The sequence below is a fragment of the Mustela putorius genome, unplaced genomic scaffold (assembly GCF_011764305.1).
Source record: "Mustela putorius furo isolate JIRA1106 unplaced genomic scaffold, ASM1176430v1.1 tig00003853_pilon_pilon_pilon, whole genome shotgun sequence".
NCBI classification, from domain to species: domain Eukaryota; kingdom Metazoa; phylum Chordata; class Mammalia; order Carnivora; family Mustelidae; genus Mustela; species Mustela putorius.
In genome coordinates this window covers 64,403,735-64,420,329 of record NW_025422005.1, presented here as the reverse complement: position 1 = coordinate 64,420,329, position 16,595 = coordinate 64,403,735, and the positions used below count along the sequence as shown (strand labels likewise).

Below are 16,595 nucleotides of genomic sequence, written 5' to 3'. Positions count from 1 at the left end.
CTTACCAGCAGTGCACAAAGGTTTCGGTTTCTCTGCATCCTTGCCAACGCTTGTTGTTTTATTCTTCTTTTTTTTTTCCCCCCTTTGGCTAGTAGCCATCCTGCTGGCTATGAGGTGATTTACCTTTTCTTAGTCTTTTTTTTTTTTTTTTTTTAAGATTTTTATTTATTTATTCGACAGAGAGAGATTACAAGTAGGCAGAGAGGCAGGCAGAGAGAGAGGAGGAAGCAGGCTCCCTGCTGAGCAGAGAGCCCGATGCGGGACTCGATCCCAGGACCCTGAGATCATGACCTGAGCCAAAGGCAGCGGCTTAACCCACTGAGCCTCCCCCCCCCTTTTTTTTTTAAAGATTTTATTTATTTATTTGACAGAGAGAAATCACAAGCAGATGGAGAGGCAGGCAGAGAGAGAGAGAGGGAAGCAGGCTCCCTGCTGAGCAGAGAGCCCGATGCGGGACTTGATCCCAGGACCCTGAGATCATGACCCGAGCCGAAGGCAGCGGCTTAACCCACTGAGCCACCCAGGCGTCCCTACCTTTTCTTAGTCTTATTGGCCAAATTTAATAGTATCCTTAGACCTAAAATGCAAATTAAAAAATTTGGCAGTTTTTATTCTGTATTTGCTTAAAATATATCTGAATTTAATAAATTTCATTATAAGATTTCTTACCCTATTATTTAGTTAGGCCACATTGTATTTATTACATTACTTACGTTGTCATCCTCAGTACTGACATAGGTAGGTAATTTAACATCTTTAATTGACAAGAACTTGAAATGGGTGAAAGGTAGTGTGAGATTATAAAGAATCTTTTGTTAGCTGAGGACTTGGGAGTTGTCTCTGTAGGTAGGTAGGAAGTCATTGGGAGATTTTAAGCCATTGTGGGGCTTGCGGAAAGAGTGAATACTCTAGAGGAGCAATTTGAAAGATATTATTATGTTTTTTAAGGATTTTATTAATTTATTTGACAGAGAGAACAAGCAGGGGGAGCAACAGGCAGAGGGAGAGGGAGAAGCAGGCCCCCATGGAGCAGTGAGCCCAATGTAGGACTCAATTCCAGGACCCTGGGATCATGACCAGGGCTGAAGGCAGACGCTTAAGTGACTAAGCCACCCAGGCACCCCTGAAAGATTTTATAAAGTATTAAGTAGTGACAGATTTTGATGGATTAGATAAAAGAGTGAAAAATTAAGAATAACTCTTGGATTTAGGCCTTAGGCTGCTTTGTGTATAAAGAGTTAGTTAAATATTGAGGAAAATCTGGGTTTGAGTTACCTGACTTTGCAACTAGTTAACTATGTGACCTTATGTAAATGTTATCATTTCTGTAAACACCAGTTTCCTTGACATAAAAGAAACACTGTAGTTAGTATTACCTAACATGAGGAATAGGAGGAATGGGAGGGGTAGGAGTTGTCTGGATCAGAACTGATAGAATGTGGATGTGGTCAGGGAATTGGAGATGGTTACAGGAACATTGTGGAAATTAGTGACCATGGGATCAGTCATGAGGTAGCAAAGGAAAAGAAATGGAGCATTGATGGGCAGAGCGCAAATAAATTGGGAGAAAAAGTCAGAAGCAGTTAGTGATTGGTCTGTCAACTTCAGCTTCATATCTTTTTGTTGTTTTTAGTATTCTGTTTTTTATACTCTATTCTGAATAATCATCTTTTGTAATTTAGTTTATCCCCTTGGGTAAGACAGGAATGTACTGACTTGGTCATTGGCACTGCAGAGCAGAGATTCGTTTGCTCATTGTTTAGAAAATAATACATTTATTTGAGGAAGCATAAAAGTCTTTTAGAGAAGAGGAGCTTCCTGCAGATCAGGTAGAAGTAGATTATAAGGAGTATCTCAGATAGCCATTAATGTGTTGGAATGGGGTTGAGTCTGCATTAATGTGTAACAGAGATGGGAATCATCCTCTGGTACTTTGTTAGGTGGCCTACTACAACTCAATATTACTGTTGCATTAAGAAGCCCTCCACAGTCTGTTAAGAGGCCAGTGCTTGGTTTCGGCTCAAGTTGTGATCTCGGGCTTGTAAGAGCAAGCCCCACATCAGGCTCTCTGCCCAGTGTGGAACCTGCTTGGAACCCTTTCTCCTTCTCCCTGTGCTACTCCACCACCTCAAATAAATAAAGATTTAAAAAAAAAAAAAAAGCCCTCCAAAAATATTAGTCTAAAATATTGCTAAAAGCAGACTAATTTTTTATGAGTCTTTAAGGTGAGGTATCTTAAAAGTAAAAAACATTTTGTTAATAGAAAAAAATACCTATGTCTGTCTTTCTTTCTTTCTTTCTTTCTTTCTTTCTTTCTTTCTTTAAGACTATTTATTTGAGAAAGCAGAAGCTGGGGAAGTACGAGAGAGAGAGAGAGAAGCAGGGAGCCTGATCTGGGGCTTGATTCCAGGACCGCCGGGATCATTACCTGAGCTGAAGCCAGATGCTCAACTGACTGAGCCACCCAAGCACCTCTGTGTCAGTATTTCTTGTACTCAGTTAATTTTAATTATCAAACATTTTTGTTTTCTCTTTTATTCTTTATTAGGATGAAGAAAGTATTCCTATTGTGTATAGGAATTTACCTGAATATAAGGAACTATTACAGTTTAAAAAGTTAAAGAAGCAGAAACTCCAGCAGATGCAAGCTGAAAGTGGATTTGTACAACATGTGGGCTTCAAGGTAAATTCTACTGTTTATTCAAATTTTAAAAGGGTGATAAGAGATATTTAAGATAGATTCTGGAGTTTTAAATTCCAGACTTCCCAGCACACAGATAAAAGTAAAAGTTTAGTTCTAGTCCTATTCATTTAACTATAGTGTATTAGGTACTTGAATAGGTTTATGATTCAGTGGAAAGAAGACAAACATAGAAGCATCTATATTTTGAGGTAAAATATGAGATGTTTTTGTCTAGCTATTTCTCTTTCTTACTCCCATCTTTACTGAGATATAATTGACAGAAATTGTATATATTGAAGGTGTACACAGTTTTAAGTACAAAAATATTATCTCATATTTGTATGTGTGTGGTGACAACACTTAATATATACTCCTTTAGCAAATTCCAAGTATATATACTGATTATTAATCCCATGCTGTACCTTAGATCCTCAGAATTTACTTAGCTTATAATTGAAAATTCGTATCACTTGACTAACATCTCTCCATTTCTCCCATCTCCCAACCCTGGGCAACCACCATTCTCCTCTCTGCTTCTATGAGTTTGAGTTTTTTGTTTTCTTATATAAGTGAGGGTGTATATAGTGTTCACTTATGTAAGTGAGCACATGTTCCTTTCTGTGGTTTATTTTACTTAGCAAAATGTCCTCTACTTTCTCATCCATGTTATCACAGATGACAAGAGTTCTTTCTGTTTTGTGGCTGAATAATACTCCCATCGTGTGTGTGTGTGTGTGTGTGTGTGTGTGTGTGTGTGTGTGTGTGTGTGAGAGAGAGAGAGAGAGAAGGGGAGAGATTTTCTTTGTCCTTTCATCTGTCAGAGCTATTTCTCTTTTTGTTGCTATTGTTCATAGATGAGAAATTTCTTTTCCTTTTTCAGGCTAGTTGAAGTACATCCATTCATTCCAACCAATTTTGAAATACCAGTTATGTTCAAGACACTTTGCTTAAGTGTTAGGGACTAAGTAGTGAACAAGATGGACTTAGTTTCTGTCATTCTGTTTTCTTCTCATAAAGAATTTAGTTAAATTAGTAAAATAGCTCACTATGACTAGAGAGCATACTGGAGAGTAGTGAGGCTATTGAGGTGCCTTGGAAATTTGCAGAGGAGTTTAACTTTCCTTAAAGGGTTGGGGAACCATTGAAGGAGTTTAGGCAGCAGGTAATATGAAATTTACATTTCAGAAAAATCTTTCCTATTACTTATACTATTAGTATTGATAATCTTTAGGAAGCCAGGGGTGTTAGAGTGGATAATCTCTGACAACTGTATTGTTAAAATTTACAAACAGTAATGTATTCATGTGTGTTATTTATGTAATTGAAAAAAATTAAGTGATGGAGAGGATGATCATTCTGGACTTAGTATGGAGAATGGATAAGAAGGCAAGGCTGGAGGCAGGGAGACTGGCTAGAGACTCTCCTGGTAATTAAGGCAAAAGATGAAATTGTCCTGGGCTTGATTGGTGGCTGTGGAAATCGAGAGAGATTGACAAGTTTGAGAACACTTTTGGCTTTAGAATTAACTATATTTGATGAGATTGGAGGAAGTAAAACGAGACCAAGAACTATAGAATTGCTTGTAGTGGTTACATAAACATACCAATATGTGCTGTGACTGATACACAGAAACTTAAAATTATTATACTTCTGAACTTCCAGTATGGCCATTAGCCAGACTATATTAAATGATTTTTTCTCTTGGTCTTTCCATAACCCGGCTTCTCAAAATTATGCTGTAAGACCCAGCTGTGGCTTGTTTACTTATCTATCAGCCGCTCTAGTTGGCCTAGAGAAACTAGAAATGAGATTTATTTCCAGAATTGTTCAGTAGAGACTGAGGACTACCAGGATGCCACCACACAGGGAAAGAGTTAGATCTGCCTTTTCTTTATGATGGGCTTTGGTTATTAGGATCATCAGGCTTTGGAGAATAATTCAGCAAGATAAAAGTATAGAGAATACCTTTGTGTTTACCTGGGTTCACAAATGATAGCTTGTTCAGTAGTTCTGTAATATATTTGTATAGTTTTAACTATGGCATTAAATCAGTGGTGTTTTTTTTTTTTTATTTGGCAGAGAGAGAGAGATCACAAGTAGGCAGAGAGTCAGGCAGAGAGTGAGAGGGGAAACAGGCTCCCTGCTGAGCAGAGAGCCCGACTCGGGGCTTGATCCCAGGACCCTGAGATCATCACTTGAGCCGAAGGCAGAGGCTTAACCCACTGAGCCACCCCGGTGCCCAAATCAGTGGTTTTCAATTACAGTCATTGTACACTGGTCTGAGGTCCCTTTAAAGTAAAGAGTTATTAATAAAATGTCCACATTTGCAAGTGACTTACTTAAAATTTTAAAAAGTGAGTTAAAGAGTACACTTCGCATGATGAGCACTGAGTAATGTATAGAATTGTTGCATCACTGTATTTTACACCTGAAACTAATAGAACACTCCATATAACTATACTGGAATTAAAATAAAAAACTTTAAAAAATTTTAAAAAGCAAATTAGGGGTGCCTTGGTGTCTCAGTCGGTTAAGCATCTGCCTTTGGCTCAGGTCATGATCCCAGGCTCCTGGGATCGAGCCCCACATCAGGCTCCGTGCTCAGCAGGGCGCCTACTTCTCCTTCTCCCTCTGCCTTCTTCTACCCCTGCTTGTTCTCCTCTCTCTCTCTCTCTGTGTCAAATAAATGAACAAAATTTAAAAAAATAAAAGAACTGAATGACTAACCACACCTTAAAAAAATAAATAAAAATAAAAAGTAAATTAAAGCATATTCAAGGTTAGCCCGAAGTTATTATAATGTATGTGTCACCCACCTGTACATCCATCTTGAATGGGTGGAATTGCTACTAGTTTGCTAGAAATTGTATCTGATTTACAACGATTTTTGTGTTATGCTACTGTCTAGTGCATGGGGAAAGAGGAGATGTTTTTATGTACATTATGTGTTTCCCAGCAGGAAAAAAGAGGCTTTGAAACAGTGTAGCTTAATATTTTTTCTCTCTGAAACTTTTACAGTGTGATAACTGTGGCATAGAACCTATCCAGGGAGTTCGGTGGCACTGCCAGGATTGTCCTCCAGAAATGTCATTGGATTTCTGTGATTCTTGTTCAGACTGGTAAGTGTTTTCTTTATGATGGGTCTCACACTTTGACATAGAGCTTTTCAGCCGCTAGTGAATTTGATTTCCAAACTACTTAGAGAATGACAACATTTAGTGGATTAAACCTTGTTGTCCTAGGCAATTAAGAAGTTTTCTTGAATTATACCACATCTCAGATAACTTTCTATTAGAGATTTTGGTAGATTAATGGATTTAAACATGTAGAACTGTGAGGAAGTTTTGTAATATCTAGACAAAAATGCATCCAGTGCCATCTAATGATGTGTCTCTGTGTATGTGTGTGTGTGTGTGTTTTCTTTGCAGCCTTCATGAAACAGATATTCACAAGGAAGATCACCAGTTAGAACCTGTTTATAGGTCAGAGACATTCTTAGACAGAGACTACTGTGTGTCACAGGGCACCAGTTATAATTACCTTGACCCAAACTACTTTCCAGCAAACAGATGACATGGAAGAGAACATCATATACTAGTCCTCTTCAACACATAGCAATGGTATCATTGTGAATTATGTGCACAGTTTGGAAAGATTCTCTGCTTTCCCTGAAATGACACTCACAGCATGACAGCTTGCTGAGTGTTCTCGTCAAGTCCAGCTCTGCACCGTTGTGGCTCTAGATTACTGTTCAGCAGCTGAGCATTCCTGGTGAGCAAAGGGTTTCCCTGGTGAATTTCTCACCACCACCCTAAAGCCTTTTAGGTGGTGATCTTAAATGGGTGAGATGGAAACGAGAGCACACATTAAAGAGAGTAAATTCCAAAGGTTTCAAAGAACTCGGTCATAAATAGGATAATGAGAAGACAAAGTATTTATCTTAAAACAGTTTAGTAGCTTTCAGTTTTGTGAAAATAGTTTTCGGCACAGAAGCTGACTTCTTAGACAAAGTTTTAACCAATGATGGTATTTGCTTCTAGGATATACACTTTAAAAGAACTCACTGTCCCAGTGGTGGCCACTGATGGCCTTTAGTACATCGGAGCTGCTTAACCATATTGATGTCTAATTTCTTTTAACCACAATGAACTGTCCTTATTACCAACAGCGAAGCACTACAGGAGGCAGCTGTGGCATTGCTTCCTTAACCAGCTCATGGTGTGTGAATGTTATACAATTGTCACTCAGATATATTTTTTAAATGTAATGTTATATAAGATGATCATGTGATGTGTACAAACTATGGTGAAAAGTGCCAGTGGTAGTAACTGTGTAAAGTCTCTAATTCACACCATTAATTCCTTTAAAATACACAGCCTTCTGCCTCTGTATTTGGAGTTGTCAGTGCAACTCATCAAAGAAAACTGCCTAATATAAAAATCATATATATGGTAATAATTTCCCTCTTTTGTAGTCTGCACAAGATCCATAAAAGATTGTATTTTTATTACTATTTAAACAAGTGATTAAATTTAGTCTGCGCGGTGAGCAAGAGTTCACATGCATTCTTTTATACTGCTGGATTTTGTTGTGCATCATTTAAAACATTTTGTATGTTTCTTCTTATCTGTGTATACAGTATGTTCTTGAATAATGTTCATTTGTCAGGAGAACTGTGAGAAATAAACTATGTGGATACTGTCTGTTTATATTATAGAATGCTTGTTGTGACTTCCTTTTGGTTAGATTTTGGATTTTTTTAACTAGTGTTGAAACAACAAAAATTTTTAAGGGGTTGCTTTACCTGTCTGTCCTTTAAAAAGAGTAAGAACTGTAGTATTATGGAAATGTTTGAACGTGAGAAGGTCTGTGAAAAGATGTAACATTTTCACTCTGTGTGTGCTGAGACACTAAATTAAAGTAGGCTACAAAAAGAACACATACCATGGTTAAAGAAAATGGGTATTATTAATGTCCAGATGTGAAAGCTATACTTAGGCTGAAAAGTTTTATTCTTTTTGATGAAAGTAAGCCCCCTTCATATGTCTAATTTAATCAGATGGTTTTTGAAGATCACAGTATTCACTGGCAATTATCAGTGACTCTCGGAAGAGATGGTATAAGTATTCTAAGATTAAATATTAATTCTCACCTTATTTTAGAGTTTTTTCCAGTTTTAAATCAAGGGGACATTATTTACTAGTCCTTCAATGTGTTGTGAGGCACTAAAATCATACTTCAGTTTTTTTTAATTGAAAAAGTAGTATAATTTTAAATATAGAAATATAAGGGTTTTATTTTAATCTTTTTTTAAAAAGATTTTATTTATTGGACAGAGAGAGACAGCAAGAGAGGGAACACAAGCAGGGGGAGTGGGAAAGGGAGAAGCAGGCTTCCTTCTGAACAAGGAGCCCTATGGGGGGGCCTCTTCCCAAGACCCTGGGATCATAACCTGAGCCAGAGGCAAATGCTTAACGACTGAGCTACCTAGGTGCCCTGAAATAGGAGGGTTTTAAAGTAATATATTGATTAAAGATTATTGATGATGTTGGTAAAATATATTGCATCAGAAAGAACAGGAAATGGACTTAGCTTAACCTCTCACCCTGGAATTATTAGTTGGGAGAAGAGAGAATCATTAACATTTGGGCATTTTGATACTAAATGTTAAGTGAATATGCCAGGAGTTCTACCTTCAACTTGTAGCAAGACAGCAGCACTTGATGGTAACTTCCGTGTTTTATAGAAATAGTTAACAACTGGTTTTGGAGAACCATTCAGGTCCATTCAAAAAGTCCCATAAAGTATAAAGTATGCTTTGGAAGAGGGCTGTGTCTGATACAATTCTGATGTAAACAGTACACTAAATAAATCCACTTAAATGTGGATTTATTTTTTTCAAGATTTGAGAACTTTGAATGGCAAAGAGGATTATTATCTACTTGAGTAAAGATATGTTTATTTTGCATTTTCCAGTTCCAAGCATATAGTCCTCCTGGCTTCAAAATGCTTTAAAGGGTGTAGTAGTAGTAACATGTTATCCTTTTGCTTTGCTGACTGCAGGAGTGGGCAAGGCTGTCTTTTCAAGTAGTCCTTCCATCTCCTATAAGGAAGTATTGGCTTTAAGAGACAACATTTTAAGTGGTATTCAGTAGGTCATATTTATTTCCTGAGATATGTTCAAGTTATTTGCTAAGAACTGAAGTAATTTTGAAGAACACCAAAACCACTGCTCTAACGTTTAGGCAGAGGAGGTTTAGATTGGTGTGGTGTGCACTAATAGTAATAGCAGTAATATTTCAGTGCTTACTATGTGCCAAGCAAGCATATGGTAGCAGATTTAATTCTCACTACCTTAGGAGAAAAGTGTGTCGATTATCCTGTTTTCATATGAGGAGATCTAGCCAGAGAGGTTAAATAACTTGCCCATGGTCATATAGTTCATAAAGTTTAACTTAGACGGATTGCTCCAAAGTCACCACCTAGTTTCTGGAGCAAGAATATTCCGTCTGTGTCAGGTGTCACAGGTGGAAATGTGCAGGGGTTACTTTTCAGTCTTTTTTTCTGGTGTGGGGCGGTTCCTAGAGTTACAGACCTGAGCACAGGTCCAGGTTCGTGGAATGGAATAGAGCAGGAGGTCTGTGGATGGGGAGAAAGCACTGAAATCGTCGGCCATGGTGAATTAGAAAACCACACATACATAGAATTTACATATTCTAACTTGACAGCAAACACATGGTCATGAGGCTTTAGGCAAAGTCTCCTGTCTGAGACAATCTGTTTCCATGCATGTTTGGTGCCTCTCACTTAACCTAACAGTATGCCTTATCCAGTTGTCTCCCCTTCCCCCTTTTGTTTGAATTATATTACAGAACACAATTATATACTGAGATGTGAAGAACTTTTTTTTTTTAAGAAAATAGTATATCACAAGTAGTAAGAATAAATACTGTTTTGTGAAATTCCTTTTTTAGTTGTAACTGTGGCATGCTACATAAGCTGAATTTCTTAATGTGGGTAACAAGAGTTTGAAAGCCATTGTTCTAGGTGCACTGGATAGAACTGGAAGTCTCCAAATAACAAGTAGGTTATTTTTTTTTCCCGTAAAGATTATGAAGGTTGCCCTTTTTAGGTTATAAAGTGTTTTTATTTCTTAACTTTGAAAATATACTTCTGTTGATATGACTCCCCCTCCCATGACTTTTTTTTTTTTAACTTTTCATGTAGCCGATTAAACTTTCAAGAGTGGTATCACATTTAGCTCCATGAGAACAGAGACCATCTATGTCTGTCTATATCCCTATGGCCTATCTGGCCTATTTTCAGTAAATATTTATTGGTAGTCTGATTAGTGTTTCCATGAGTTACATTTTTTCTCTAGGAAGGTAGGAAAGACCACTTATGTCTAAGTGTGTCTGTGAGTGCCTGTGTGGGGGCCCTTAGAGGGCCTGCCTCCGAGGATCTTTCCAGGGCTCTGAGAAGACTGAAGAACTTCATCCTAGCTTAGCTGGAGGATGTGGTTCAAACCTGAGAAAGTGATGCCCTAACTGGGTCCCCAGTTAGGCCCTATGTCTTGATTCTCTGCCATGTTCTTAGAATGAAAGGGCACTCGAGTGGAAATTCTGGGTCCCAGTCTCAGTTGTAAATGAGGGATTCAATGATGTTGACTAAAAACCACCTTTTACTGAACACTAGGAGCTAGTGAATGATTTCGATGTATTAGTAACTTGTGTAACCCTCACAACCCCTCAGTAAGGGTGCTTGTTATTACGATCTCTACTATATAGGTGAAATCACTGAGGTTCAGAGGATTTAAATGTTAGCTTTCAGGAATAATTGCTCCGTGTGGGACTGAGGATATAAAGCTTTGCCCTTATAGAGCTTTATAGTCTAATGCAGAAGAATAACAGTAAAAAAGTACAAATAAAATGTTAAGCAAAGTTAAGCAGAGATAAAATGCTGTGAAGAAAAAGAACCCTTGGAGAAAAATGATGGAAGAATGGGGACCCGTCTGTCATTTTAGATGGAGTAATCAAAGAATGTCTTGACGACAAGTGTAAATTTGAGCAGAGACCTGGACAGAGTGAGGGAATTAGCCTGTGGATAACCTGGTGGAAGAGGCGGAAGGATTAGCGACAAGGATCCTGATGGAGCAGAGAGCTTGGCTTGTTCAGGCAACATTAAGAGGGCCAGTGTAGCTTGAGCCCAGTGAGCAAGAGGAGAGTACAGTTGATGAGGTGATACAGGGTAGGGGGCTGGAGCAGGTGAGGCCTTGACTGTAGACCACTGTAAAGGAGTGAGGTCGTGTTCTAATGTCTTATTTACATACACACAAGGTATTTTGCTAGACAGACCCCTTTGAGATCCTTTCCTGCTTTAAAATCCTGTGACTTCAAAGTAGTGAAGCCATCCACGTAGGTAAAATGTTTTAGCAGTCTGTTGCATCTCTAGATACTCTTCAGGGGCAAAGTCATTCACCCCTGCTAGTTTGGGTTTTTGTTTGTTTGTTTTTTAATTTCCCAAGTCGGCAGCCAGCTATAGCCATAAAAGTCATGGCTGGCCCTGTCTGCTGCCCGGCTGTCTCATTTCCCTGACTCAAGTTGTCAGAGCTGTTGCAGGCATGGACTGTGTTTGCCAGTACGTGGTATGTGTTTAAAGAATGTTAATCCCTACAGAGTCATTTTGTGTTTTTGGCATAACTGATAATTTTCCTCCTCTCTCTCTCATTTGCTGAAATGTTCCTTGTGCTCCCCTATAGAGAGTGTGACAACTAGGGGTAGTAATGAAGGATTTGACAACTGTGTGAGTTGTAGGAACATGCCCCTTTTTGGTAATAGAGGCATAATTGTAACCAAAGAAGTTTAATTTCTTCTTTAGCAAACACTGACATTTCTGTTTAAGAATGACTGCTACAGCAAAAGGAAATACAAAAATTACCATGTATCATGAGTACACTGAGAATTCTCTCTGTTATAGCTCAGAACTGATCTATGGCCAAGATTAAAACCATATGAGCATATCCTAAATCTCAACTATTACTGTGTTTGCTTCTCTGTTTGAAATAAGGCTTCAAGTGCTTTCCAGAATGATGTTACAAATAAATAGAAAAAGAGTTTTGTGTGTTCCATTTATTTTATTTGTACATATCCATTTAAAAAAAAATGACTTTAAAAATACAATTCTGTCCCAGAATTGGATCCTTATCAGCACAACCACTGAAGGGGGAAAAAAAAAGTCATGCAAACTGAAACTATGGTCTTTTGTAGTGACTGAATGGAAGATGCAAATATTTCAGTAGAATATATAAGAAGCTCTGATTTGGCAACTAATTGCACAAAGGAGAACCCAAACTTCACTGGTTTGAAGCAAGGAAACCACAATTTTACATATGGATATGATAAGGTTTGCACAGCCCTGTTAAAGGCCTACATGAAATGAATGTAGCCGTGGGATCAGTTACACATCATGTACTGACAGCCTCTCCCACCCACATCCGTTTGGTTACTGTTACTTCGTTCCTTACTTGCTTGGCAGTAACAATAAGTAAACAGGTGATCCTGTGAAGTCAGAACTATAAGCTGACATTAGGTGAATGCAGTTAACAAATCACAAATCACCTCCTGCTTTAAAGTTACGTTTGGCCATTGGTGTTAGTGTACCATTGCCGAAATGCACCACCGGGTATAAAATAGATTAGGTTAGACAGTTTACCAGGTTTGTTTTCTTAGCCATTCTGACAGCCTTCCAAGTAGCCAATTTCCAAAAAATGAAAGGATGCATGTTACTGGTGACTAGTCTGGGTTTTACGGTCTTGGAAAAGCTATACAATTTCACATTGTATTATTTCTACCAAATTTAATCAAACTTACTATCAAACAATTGGAGTTGTCAACCCAGTCTCTCTGGCTCTGAGCTACTACTAGTGGATGACACTTGAGGAAATAGCCACAGAGGAGACGCCCAGGACTGTCCCTCAAATGGAGACCCTTCGCCAGGCAACAACATGTCTGTCTCAGGATGAGGAAGGAAAATGTGCTGGGGAGTGAGGGACGCTAACCCCCGGCTTGACTGACAGAAACCAAATGGTCAGACTCCGGCGAGTCCTGAGGGCACCACTGACACACACTGGCACTGCTAGCAGCTCTGAGGTGTGGCCGAGATGACAGAGAAGTGTGCGTGCTGGGGGGGCGGACAGCTGTGTGAGTGAGGAAGATCGCACGTGGATCATACGGAATACATCATGCATGATTCCCAGACACCTCTCAGGTCAAGTTGGGAAGCAAACAGCAATGTTAGGGTTCGGGCGGGGGCACGAAAGGTTAAACTTGAAACATACTGTGTTAAGGGATGAACCTTTTAATTTTTTTTTTCTGTTTCCACTCTCCTTAATGTACATGCTTTTTTGCCTTCAGAAAATAGAGTCAATAGCTGTGCAGAGTTGAAGAAAGACTTCTTCTGGCGTCCCCTCTGCATTTACCTATATTTAAAAGGAAAAGGAAAAGAGAAAGTTAGTTTCCCTTTTTAGTTTTTCTAAAGATCTTAATTAGAGAGCACAAGAGCATAGGGAGAGGGACGTGAGAGGGAGAGAATCTGAAACTGACTCCCTGCTGAGCAAGGATCCTGACGCAGGGCTCGGCCTCAGGACCCTGAGATCATGACCTGAGCGGAAATCAAACCTTGGACGTTTAACCGACTGAGCCACCCAGGTGCCTCTAAAAAGTTAGTCTTAAGAAATCATTGCAGAGGGCGCCTGGGTGGCTTAGTGGGTTAAAGCCTCTGCCTTCGGCTCAGGTCATGATCCCAGGGTCCTGGGATCGAGCCCCACATCAGGCTCCCTGCTCAGCAGGGAACCTGCTTTCCTCTCTCTCTCTGCCTGCCTCTCTGCCTACTTGTGATCTCTGTCAAATAAATAAATAAAATCTTTAAAAATATATATTTGTAGATAAGACCATTGCTAATAATAATTACCTGCTCATAACTTGCTGTGCAAAATTTTAAAATAGAGCCCAGAACCACAAAGGAAAAGTGAGGAGTTGTTTAAAAACTAGGTTTGTCCAAATTAAAACATCAGGGAGCTACCACTACGCACCTATTAGAATAGCCAAAATCCAAAACCCACCAGAGGCTGGTGACAGTGTGGTGCGACAGGAATGCTCATTCTTTTGCTGATGGGAATGCGAGACGGTACAGCCACTGTGGAAGACACTTCGGCAATTTCTTATAAAATTAAACATTCTTCACCATAGAACCCAGGAATTGTGCATGTTGTTATTTACCCAAAAGATCTGAAAATTCATGTCCACACAAAAACTTGCACATGGATGTTTACAGAAGATTTATTCATAATTGCCAAAACTTAGAAGCTAAGCTTTCATTAGGGGAGTGGATGAACGGTGGTATCCAGACAGTGGGATGTTTAGCCCTCAGATGAGTCAACAAGCCATAAAAAGACTTGGGGGAAACTTGTATTTCTAAGTCAAAGAAGCCTCTCTAAGAAGGCCACCTACCATCTGACCTTATGAAAAAGGCAAAACTGTGGAGACCATAAGCAGACTGAGTTGTGGTGAGAGACGAAAGAAGGGGAGGAATAAGGAATTCTATGATGGTGCAACTTAATGGTGTATACATATCATCATATATTTGTCAAAACCCATTGAGCGTGAACACCAAGAGTGGACCCTGACGTAACCCAGGCGTCCGGTGAGAATGATGTGTTGGTGTATGTTCATTGATAGTGACGTGGGATGCTTGTGTAGGATGTTGATGGTGGGGGAGGTGGTGTTGTGTCTGGGGACAAGGGTATCTGAGAATTCTGTACTTGACGTTCAGTTTGGCTGTGATGTAAGACTCAATCTATTTAAAACAAAACAAAGGGCCTTATTGAGGTACGGGATTGTTGAGGCTGTGGAAACAGGAGTTACGACTTCTTGAGTGTTGGAGAGCATTTGGAGCAAGACGGGATTGGGGCATGGAGCGGGACTGCAGAGAAGAAAGCGAAAGCTGGGCCCTCAGCTGGGCCCCTTGGGCGTTGTTGACACACCCCAGCGAGGGGCCCAGGCAGGGAGACTGGGAGGGAGCTGATTTCCGGGGCATGAAGACACTACTACCCCTTCCTCACTCAGAATTTCCCAACACTGTCCCAGCCGCTGAAGGGTGTCCTGCCACACCTGGGACAGCCACTCGACGAGGAGGCCTGGTGACCCCACCTCCGACTCGGGGGCTGGGCAGCGAGCCTGTCAGGGTGCTACTATTTCAGGCTTCATCTCCACACGTTTTCATTTGCTAGGGTTGGGCTGGGCCTAATCTGCATATTTACCACATTCCCCACATGATTTTGCTGTGGGTCATCTCGGACCACACTCGGACAAACCCTGATTTCTTCCACTCCTGTCTACCTTCTTTGTGCAAAGTGCTTTCGATTTCACAACACTGGGGACTTCACAGATCCTGAAGGTAAAATAAATTCTCAACTCCCCCCACCCCCTCCCCGCCACCCACCAAAAAACCGCCACCACATTTAGATATCCCAGAAAATAGATAACAACAATGTTTATAGACGGTTGTTTGCAATAGCCCCAAACTGGAAGGACTGCAGAAGTCCCTCAGCAGTAGATGGACAAATGGGGCAGAGTCACATGACGGAACAGGACAGTGGAAGAAACACGACGGCTACAGTCAGCAGCAGGGGTTCATCTCCCCAAGTTGCAGCGAGAGAAAGAAGCAAGTCTCAGAATATGCATACAGTACGATTCTAGTTACATCAGATTCAAGAACACACAACGCGAAACTGGGTTGGTTAGAGATCCGTTTGTGAGTGGTAAATCAGAGAGAGAAGCTGGAGGATGATTATCATAAACATCAGGAAAGTGACCACTTCTTGGAGAGAAGAAGGAAGAGGTGACCTAGGGCGACCAGGGAAGCTGCCATTCCCTCCTGCTTCTGGACCCATGTGATTACACGGTGTTCATTTCATAATTCTTCAGACCATATGCACTGCTCTTGCAATACTGTGTATGATGTATCTCACAAAAATGAAAACATAAAAATTAAAAAAAAAATTGAGCACTCATCCCCCAATAAATGTGTCATCCCCGATCCTTACAGGAGAGTAAGAGCTTTCCACCTGGGATGTTTGTGTCCCTCACCGCCTCTTGCCTCTTGCTTTACTCTCCTTCCTTTTCCTTTCAACCAACAAACATTTCCTGGGTGCTAACGATACATTTTGTGCTGGAGAAGCCGGGTCGAACAAGACAAAAGGATCCTGCTCTGACGGGGCTGCCAGCTCAAGGGCAGAGACAAAGAATGACCAGGAATCGCCACTGTGTTGAGGGAAGTCTAGGAGCTTGTGGATAAGGAGCGCCTCCCAGGGTGTTGGGAGGGCAGGGATGTTTCCTGAGGGAAGTTGTCATCACCATCATCTAAAATGATAAACTTTACCAATGACGAAGCGTAAGTGCTTTTATTTATTTTTAATTAAGAAATAAATTTATTTTTAATAAAATGTTTTTCCACTTCTGCCCTTGCTTGCTAGCTCCCTTCTCTCTCTCTCTCATCCTCTCTCTCGCCCTCCATCATCCCCTCTCTGGCCCTCCCATTCCCTCTCTCCCTTCCTCAGCCCCTCCCCTCCTCACTTGCTCCCTCATTCCATTCCCTGCTCCCCACCATAAATGCTTTTCAACCATCAGGTCATTCTGACAATGATCTTGGAGGACAGATACTGTCATCCCCATTTCACACATGACAAAACTGAGGCTCTGAAAGGTGAATTAAACTTCCCAAGGTCATACAGCTAAGTAAGTGGCAGGGACCTGGTCAAAACCCAGGTCTCGGGGCGCCTGGGTTGCTCAGTTGGTTGAGCAACTGCCTTTGGCTCAGGTCATGATCCTGGACTTCCGGGATCGAGTCCCGCATT

The 16,595-nt window shown here is 40.4% G+C and overlaps 2 protein-coding genes across 10 annotated transcripts in view; one reads left to right on the top strand and one right to left on the bottom strand.

Annotated features, from left to right (window-relative positions):
- The window catches only part of ZZZ3 (zinc finger ZZ-type containing 3), a 120,251-nt gene extending 112,854 nt beyond the window's left edge, over positions 1-7,397 (top strand). For all 9 annotated transcript variants that reach the window (XM_045064737.1, XM_045064734.1, XM_045064733.1 and 6 more), the window contains 3 exons: positions 2,549-2,683; positions 5,702-5,802; positions 6,112-7,397. In XM_045064737.1, coding sequence (XP_044920672.1) covers positions 2,549-2,683; positions 5,702-5,802; positions 6,112-6,256 — 381 coding nt within the window. In that variant the 3' untranslated portion in view covers positions 6,257-7,397. The remainder of the gene's footprint in view (positions 1-2,548; positions 2,684-5,701; positions 5,803-6,111) is intronic.
- A 4,399-nt stretch (positions 7,398-11,796) lies between these two features.
- Positions 11,797-16,595, bottom strand: part of AK5 (adenylate kinase 5) — a 240,820-nt gene continuing 236,021 nt past the window's right edge. The window contains 1 exon segment of the mRNA XM_004758166.3: positions 11,797-13,160. Coding sequence (XP_004758223.2) covers positions 13,092-13,160 — 69 coding nt within the window. The 3' untranslated portion in view covers positions 11,797-13,091.